Here is a 9,434-nt window from a genome sequence, read left to right as displayed (position 1 = left end):
TTATTTGGATCACAAGAGGCGTAATACAATAGACCCAAACACTGATCAGAATTAGGTTATACATTATATGGTCCAACCAGATATAGCTGCTGCACATGCTTAACACACAGAGGGAAATGAAGAGGAAAAAAAAATATATAGCACATTGTTGACATACTATATACTTGACACTACTAGACAGGATGTTTGTTTTGGGTTTTTTAAGCCACCTATAGGGATAAATGAAACAACGCCTTCTCCAGACAGACAGACTGCCCATAGTAGCTGAGACAGAACAGTATTTAGCCAGCCTTTTTGCATTTGTTTTTAGCAATCCACCCAATTGCAAACCCCTGAGCACAAGTTTATGGACATGGCCCAGACTTCCAAATACAAGGACAATAAGTTGACAGTTATATCCCAAGGCCATAATACGTTCCACCAGAAGCTGATATTTCATAAGTTTGGATGTAAAACAAGTGTCCATATACAAATCAAATGGGCAGCCTATTTCAAAGTGAATATTTTGTAGTGAATTGACATGCGTGTCATTGTGATCAAACCAGTCTATTTTTACAGTGCTGTGTTTATACATTCTTGTTGTCCTGTCCTGTACTCCTCTGATCTTGTCTGAGACCAGGTCCACCAGACGGTCATGTCTGGCAATGAACAGTCCTTTATAGTGGCTGCAGCCATTTAAGATGTGTGCGACTGTTTCTTTGTCATGTGGCACACACACACTATAACTATAGTGGCCCGCTGGAGTGAGTGTGGAACTATAGTGGCCCGCTGGAGTGAGTGTGGAACTATAGTGGCCCGCTGGAGTGAGAGTGGAACTATAGTGGCCCGCTGGAGTGAGTGTGGAACTATAGTGGCCCGCTGGAGTGAGTGTGGAACTATAGTGGCCCGCTGGAGTGAGTGTGGAACTATAGTGGCCCGCTGGAGTGAGTGTGGAACTATAGTGGCCCGCTGGAGTGAGTGTGGAACTATAGTGGCCCTCTCCATGATATTCAAAGTTGCCCAACCCTGCCCTATACTATGATAAAACTAATATCAATCAAGTTGGCCCATAAGTTAATTAATTAAGAGTTAATTCTCTACCTCTGTGACTGAGGAGCAACAGGTGCGGCAGCAGCAGGAGTGTGGTGGTGTTTGACGATGTCTTTGATGTCGTGACTGGGCTCTGTGCGCGCATCCGTGTGGCCGCCGCTGGAGTGTACCACGTCTTCAGGAAGCAGGCCTCGTGTTGGACCTGGAACATTAGACCACTCATTCTGTCACATTCAAGCACCTGCACACATAATATAATACTGTACAGAGCCAATATTCACTCCCAATCTTCCGCCGTAATCTGAAAACCTAGTATAGTATTAGTATGTATAGTTGACATAGATACTCCACTGTTACGTTCTTAGTTTATACATGATTCATGATAACTACTTTTGATATATGTGATGCATTCCGTAAACTTCCGGTGTCCCTGCTCGCCAATAAAAAAGTCTATGTAGAAGAGCTGCCATTGGACAGTGAACGGTGTTGTCTTAACTCTGTCTTATTCTATGGCTCTGATACTGTACAGCAGTGCTAGATGGATAGATAGACAGACAGACAACATACTCATTCCTCTGTCTGACGGCTTGTACGGTGATTCTGTGTCTTTGATCTGCAGACAGAAAGACAGACAGAGACACAGACAGCAAGACGAGAGAGGGCTGGTTAAAAGCTGCTCTTAGGTCAATATTATTCACATTGTGATATACACAATTCAACAGGTTAGGGTCAGGGTTAGGGTCAGGGTCAGGGTCAGGGTCAGGGACTGTAGTGACTCACAGGGCTGGGCGTGCGGGAGTGATGGGGGGAGTAGGGGTGGTACTGGATGTGGGGTGACTGGGGGGCCGGGCCGGCCGGGGGGAAGTTGGCCAACATCTGCTGTTGGAGAGCCATGGCCTGCATGGTCATCTGCTGGGCCTGGGAGGGAGACACACACACACACACACACACACACACACACACACACACACATGCTACTTTAAAACAGGCTCAAAATATTGTCAGTGATGTTACCCATGTTTTAAATGGCGAGTTTGTACTGCTGCCCTCTGGGAGAAGATACAAAGAACCAAAGTGGAAGTACATCAGATTTAAAGAAAATCGTTTGTATCAGCATCAACTAAGATGCTGAACGAGGCTCTGAAACAGCGGTACGTGAGGCCTGATTATCCCCATCAATTGTGTAATGTTGTGTCTTCCTCTGTAGTGTATTTTTGTTGTCTTTGATGTTTTATGTGTGGCTGTATAGCTGGGGTGAAAGCCCAAGACAAATTTTCCCTTGTGGACAATAAAGTTTACCTTGACCTTTATGCACGCACACACACGCACGTATGCGTGCGCACACACCTGATTGTTATTTTTCATTCTGTGCTTGACTGTGATGCATTAGGTATTATCCGTTATCATAATGGCATGGCTATATTTCGGGCATGTTATTATAGGTGAAAGTGTTTCCACAAGGTTTCCAATATTAGCGAAATGCAATAATATCCGATCTACAAGCTCACAATCATAATGCAACAGCTATAGTGACACGTTGCGAGCTTCCAAATAGTCTAATTATCGCTGATGTGGCTAAAAACATGCTATCAGAAGAATACATTATAGCAGGAACAGACAACATAGGCTACTGTATAGCGTAAATGAGTATACAGATCATTAAGTACAGAGTGAAAGGAGGTAACTTTTGGACACAGACCAGAATTATAGCTTGCTGGTTGATGATGGCTTGTTGCTGCTGAGCCAGCACACTCTGTTCTGATCCTACATGCACGCGCACACACACACACGCGCACACACACACACACACGCACGCACGCACACACGCACGCACACACACACACGCACACACACACACAAACGCACACAAGACAAAAATATGCATGTCAAACAACAGACAACAATAGTACAGTTGTCAGTATGCAGAAAACAGAGGAGGCACCACTGGGACTGAAAGACACACACATGCAGTAAAGTGTTTCATCTTGAGTGTGTAAATAAGGGTGTGAGATGGAGGATGAGTGATTTAAGCAGTCACACCTGGCCTGAGTCAAACTACAACTGGACTCAGAGCTGGGTGTGGCTGCGCACCTGTTGTGCATCATGGACTTGATCAAGGTCACAACAGGATAAATCAGTCATCTCCACAAACACTCGACTGTCCGGACAGTGGAGAGATCGCCTCTCCTGTGTAATGTGATATTATTGTGATGCTTTCAAATTGTTATTCCCTTGACTTGGTCCTATAAAGCGACAAACTTAAGGAAGCTGCCTTGTGTCTTGTGTCCTTCCTTGCCCTGGGTAGTGACGAGTCGGTCACAAAGGGTTACGGTATACTATATGATAATATGTGTAACATTTTTATAAATTAAGATAACACTTAGTTTGCTGTGCAAATATAAATAAACAACACACAGCACCCCACTGCAAACAGCGTGCAATATAGATTCCATAGACTCCCATGATGGTCCCGCATCCAACAGATCAAACCTATACTCTAAAAACTCCTGGTTATATTTTTTCAGAGCCATAACCATTTCTTGGGTTATATTATGGATTATTATTTTTGACCCAATTTGTGTGGGTTTTCTTTTAGCTAGGGTAATATTTCTGCGTTATTTCTTCTGAGAGTAGACTTGGGTCGGACAAGTCACACCCCGCAACCTCCTCCTTCTCCCACTGCAGGGGCGGAGCTACCGGGGGGGTTGGGAGGGGGGGGGGTGGTCACACCCCGCAACCCCCTCCTTCCCCCACTGCAAACCATTATTGAACAGCACACTGTGGACACACTGTAGCACTGTCTGTTGCCACTTCTACCATTTCATCAGCATTTCCACTCCACTTCAACTCCACCACGCCCTGCACACGCCCAGGGGCCACGCACAGCCAGGGGCCACACACAGCCAGGGGCCACGCACACGCAGACACTTCAACCCCACCACGCCCTGCACACCCAGGGGCCACGCACGCCCAGGGGCCACGCACATGCCGAGGTCCCCCCTCCTCTTTGCCGTAGATATCCGGCGTATACCTGGAGGTAAGCCGGCGGGCATCACCGGAACCGAGGGCATCCCCGGCACACTGATCATAGACGCCCCGCCTGGGAGCGGGGGGGACGTCCCGAAACCGTCGCCCCCAGAGGACGAGGGAGGGACCCCCCCCGAGGAGGACGAGGACCCCCTGGGGGGGGACTGGGTGTGGGGGGGCGCAGCGGTGCGTTCGTAGTGGTACGGACTCTCGGGCGGAGGCTGGTTATAGAAGTGGTAGCGCGGTGCCGGTGGTGGTGGGGGCGGTGGCGGCGGCTCCGCCTCTCGCTCTCTCTGCTGCTGCTCGTACAGCTCGCGGTGGTGGTGGTGGGAGCGGATGGGCATGGCCGGGACGGGCGCCATCATCCCCCCCGCTACGGGAAGCACCGGGACGGCTTTGGAGACCACGGGATGGGACGGGAGTGGCAGGGCAGGCATGGTGGAGGTGGTGGGAGACAAGGGGTTAACATGGTGGTGGAGGTGGTGGGAGACAAGGGGTTACAATGCCATGCGATACAACGTTATTGTCAGCCTGCACTGAACGTTGTGTTGCGTCACAGTTCAAGATACAGACAAGACATAGATAAATGGTGCATTTACAGTATATAGATTGTGCATTACATTCACCCATTCACACACACATTCACACACCGATGGAAACCATGCAAGGCACCAACCAGCACATTCTTACCATGAATTGTCTTCACCAATGTGTTTGTAAAGATGTCTATACTAACTAACATATCCCACATTAGTTTCTATTCAACCAAAGGGGAATTTCTGACAGCTGCTGAAAAAGTTGGGGTACCATCACCAATGTAAGGCAAAATGTTCTAAATGTCATTACGCTTTAAGTAGCATGTGACGAACCAGGGGGTTTTCATGATTCTGAATCCATTCCAAGCTTTAGTTTTGCATGAAAAACATGAAAAACTGCCATAGTTGACAAACTAGGGTTTTCTCATGATTCTGAATCCATTCCAAGCATTAGTTTTGCATGAAAAACATGAAAAACTGCCACAGCAGACTTAAAATAAAATAAAAGATTATGTGAAATGCTGTATTCAGATGTTTTGCCTTCTGCTGTCTGTGCTCACAGGCAGTGGCGCTTCAAACATAGCTACATTGCTACGTAAATCTGACAGTTTATTTTCCGCCTGGGAAAAGATTTATGTAAATCATAGCAGGCAAGAGTAATCCAGACTAATATCACACAACACTGTCGCCGGCAGGCTGATTCTGTCTGGCTTATTATTAGCCAGGCTAGGACGTTTATGGATGAAACATATTAAGTAAAATGCCAATCATCTCCTGCTGATCAACACATTTCAGTTGGCGTGGGACGTAAAAAGAGAAGAGAAAGCTAAATATGTAAGAAGAGACGAAAGAGAAAATAGAGCGAGGGAAAGGTAGAAAGAACCATGGATGGATGAAAAGAGAGAGAGAGAGAGATAGTGAGAGATAGAGATTTATGCCATCAAGCGTTCAATTCAAATCCAAATTCCAATTAGGACATGGCTCAAAATATTTAAATCAGTTATAGAATCCATTGCATTGTATGGCAGTGAGGTATGGGGTCCAATACAGTTGAGTTCTGCAAAACTATTATCAGGGTACAAAGAAAATGCCCAAATTCTGCATGCAGAGCTGAATTAGGCCAATATCCATTACTTCTAAATATACAGAAAAGATCTATTAAATTCTGGAGCCATATTAAAAAGAGTGACCCTGCCTGTTACCATTATAAAGCCCTTGCCTGCCAAGAGTTGGACATCCAAAGGAGCCCCCCTCAGTCAGCTGGTTCTGAAACTAGCTGACCTCTCACCTTCTGACATCACAAACCCCAGACAGCCTCAGTGCAGCTACACTATCACTCAGAAGATTAGACGCAACCAAATTATAACTAAAGAAAAAGATAAATACATCACATATTGGAACAAACTCACACAATCACAACACAAACTAGAAACATATTTGGCTCTAAACAGACCTGAGAAAGACTTTGACAATGTACAGACTGAGTGATCATAGTCTGGCAATAGAGAAGGGCAGACACAGACAGACCTGGCTGCCCAGAGAGGAGAGGCTGTGCTGTCACTGTGATGACGGAGCTATAGAGACAGAGTTACACTTCTTAACACAATGTAAAAACTACACACTGTGATGACGGAGCTACAGAGACAGAGTTACACTTCTTAACACAATGTAAAAACTACACACTGTGATGACGGAGCTATAGAGACAGAGTTACACTTCTTAACACAATGTAAAAACTACACACTGTGATGACGGAGCTATGGAGACAGAGTTACACTTCTTAACACAATGTAAAAACTACACAAACATTAGAGAGGAGTTCTTCCCAAAATTTGAAACAAATTTCCCAGAATTCCGAAGTATGACAGAAAGGGAAAAATTACCAGTCCTTCTGGGGGAACAGAAAGAATGTGCCGTTTTGGCTGCAAAATATGTCAATTCCTGTCACAAGAAAAGGGACAACCAGTAGGACACACATACAGTATGCCGTGTTTTATTTTCTGCACCACCTGCTTTATTTTATTTTATTTTTATTTATTTTTTCATGTCATTGATATTATGCTGTTATGTTGTCGTTTGTCATATCTGTGATTGTGCTTTGGCAACACTTGTAAAGTGTCATGCCAATAAAGCCTGTTGAATTGAATTGAAAATTGAGAGAGAGAGAGAGAGAGAGAGAGAGAGAGAGAGAGAGAGAGAGAGAGAGAGAGAGAGAGAGAGAGAGAGACAGAGACAGAGAGAGATAGACAGCGGCCTATAGAGCAGACAGTCCTCTGGTTACAGAGACTCTATCCATTATCCATGAGACCAGACAGGGCAGCGGGGGGGGGGGGGGAACAAAGTATATACTCACGAGTAAAAGTATCAATACTGCAATGTAGACGCTATAGCGTCTGGAATTCAAAGTTTACTTGAGTAAAAGTACAAAGGTTTTGCTATCAAAATGTACTTAAACTGTACTGTTTAACCCATTCTGACCGGGCACCCATTTTGGTGTTAGCATCATGTTATGCTTTACCTATTGAAAAATAGCAGATCTACAAGCTCATATCGCGCCACCGAGTGGCGCGATACGAGCTTGTAGGTCTGCTATTTTTGAAAAATTCGAAGAACGACTGACATTTTTAGAATCTGATCTCAGGTCAGAATGGGTTAATCAGACCAGTGTGTGTCCCGTGGAAACCTCGTATGAATCTGATCTCAGGTCAGAATGGGTTAACGGTAGATCGCGAAAATCACCTGACCGTACGTACGGTCGTACGTACCTATTTATCTACTTACCTACCTACCTATCGACCAACGTACAGTACACCTACCTACTGTACCCGCAGGATAAATCTACTTACCTAGTATTTAGTATTTACCTACTTATCTCTAGTCTGGCGTTGCCAGACTGTTGCCTCATACAGTCTGGAGAACAGAAGCTCTATCATGAGTAAGAGAATCGATAAAGCAGAAGTACGGAGCCTCCTCCCCACTTCCACTTTGTCTTTACAGTCGCACACATTTATCCTAATAACATTTTAATACATCTAAGCATATAATAATATATGCTTATGCTATATAGCTATGCTATATTATAGCTTTCTGTTTTAGCAGAAATGGAAATAACAAATAAGCTCTAAAGATATTTTGAATTATGTTTTCGTGAACGGAAATGGAACTGCTTCCTTACTCTGTGTAGTTCCAGACCCTGTAGCATTCGGAGATTGTGGAATATCTGTCTACGCAAGGTATATATTCGTGCGAATAATTCGCATTTAAAAAAAAACAGTTGAAGTCCATGCAAGCTTCCACATCACTGGCGAATGTGCGAATGTGCGAAAATGCGACCGTTTTCGCTCTTTATTTGTTCGCTCTGTTGTCGTATTTTCAGATCGCTTATTCGCATCGCCTCGCTAATTCGCCAGTGTGTAATGACCTTAACTTATCTCTAACAACCTCACATTCACGTCAACCTCAGGTCACATTCACCTGCTCTCACCTGTCATGAGTTCACACCAGACTCAAATTCAGCACTTATAAGCAACACACACATGTTCACCTGCTTGCACGACGCACACATGCACACACACACACACACACACACACACACACACACACACACACACACACACACACACACACGTCTACTACAGGTAGCTGCCGTGCCGACAGCCTAAAGAGCACAGAAGCATTTATCAGCCAGAGGCTAAAGCTAGGCATTTAAGACCCACTTAGAACAGACTGAATTAATAATGAACACACCGAGAGAGAGGGGGGGGTAGAGAGACATAGAGATGAGTGGAGAGAGGGAGAGAGAGAGAGAGAGCTGGAAAGAGGAGGAGAAAGAGAGCAAGGGAGTGAAGGAGAGGGAAAGGAAGGGAGAGAACGAGACGGAGATAACTAGGGATGAGCACGCACACACGCACACGCGCAGTCGCACACGCACACACACACACACACACACACACACACACACACACACACACACACACACACAGTGTCTGACCTCCTGGGCGTATTCCTGGAGGATAGGGTCTGGCCGGGGGCGTGTCATCCTGCTCTGGCTCTTCTGCTGCCGTTACTCCTTTAAGACAGTTCATTTTACAGTTTGTTTTAGTTTAAATGTACAATAATACAACGCAATTCGCAATAAAACAATGTGTAAGGTAAATTAAGTTAATAGATACATAGATACCTCCTCCTCCTTTTATCCTGGCCGTTATATTGCTGGTCCTGTCCATGTCCTGACAAAACAAAAAGAGAGAGACAGGTAGAGAGATATACGGTAGAGAGAGAGAGAGAGAGCTTTCGAAACCTCTGCTGAGTGAGCTAGTATAGTCATGCAAACTGAATACTCCCTGGGGACACTTGAAAAGACAAAAGACCCAAACACGCGCGCACACACACACACACACACACACACACACACACACACACACACACACACACACACACACACACACACACACACACCCACACACACACACACACACACACGCACAAGCAAACATGAGCGCAAAGCAATGGCTTTGACTAAAGCTATACGTTAGGTCAACAACAGTCACACCGATCACAACACTAATCTGTCGACACGGACATACATTACCAATAATCCCCCCAATGTGCGAATGCGTTGAGACGAGTGTGTCTCCTGCCTGGCGCCACAGGTTAAATACTGTACGGCGTACAGTGTAGTGTAGTGTACAGTGTAGTGCAGGTCACTCAGTAACCTAATAACACCCCCCCACCCCCCCATTCCATTCATACACGTGGGTCACATGGTCCCGCGCATCAATCAACGACATGTCGTCCCATTCATCCAGTAGTCACACACGGGCGGATCGGGTGCGATGGAGG

The 9,434-nt window shown here is 45.5% G+C and overlaps 1 protein-coding gene across 1 annotated transcript in view; it reads right to left on the bottom strand.

The window, feature by feature from the left end:
* Nucleotides 1-9,434, bottom strand: part of myo15aa (myosin XVAa) — a gene marked incomplete at its 3' end in the record, with an annotated part of 109,883 nt that overhangs the window by 33,063 nt on the left and 67,386 nt on the right. The window contains exons 34-41 of the mRNA XM_080776436.1: nt 8,773-8,821; nt 8,584-8,661; nt 4,366-4,450; nt 4,061-4,209; nt 2,729-2,793; nt 1,810-1,947; nt 1,597-1,642; nt 1,081-1,231 (exon numbers count right to left, since the gene is read on the bottom strand). Of these exons, the coding sequence (XP_080632562.1) occupies nt 1,081-1,231; nt 1,597-1,642; nt 1,810-1,947; nt 2,729-2,793; nt 4,061-4,209; nt 4,366-4,450; nt 8,584-8,661; nt 8,773-8,821 (761 nt within the window). The remainder of the gene's footprint in view (nt 1-1,080; nt 1,232-1,596; nt 1,643-1,809; nt 1,948-2,728; nt 2,794-4,060; nt 4,210-4,365; nt 4,451-8,583; nt 8,662-8,772; nt 8,822-9,434) is intronic.

This window comes from Protomyctophum bolini (assembly GCF_963924005.1).
Source record: "Protomyctophum bolini genome assembly, chromosome: 11".
NCBI lineage: Eukaryota > Metazoa > Chordata > Actinopteri > Myctophiformes > Myctophidae > Protomyctophum > Protomyctophum bolini.
Note: the sequence above shows the minus strand (reverse complement) of the source record. Positions and strands in the feature narration are given on the sequence as shown.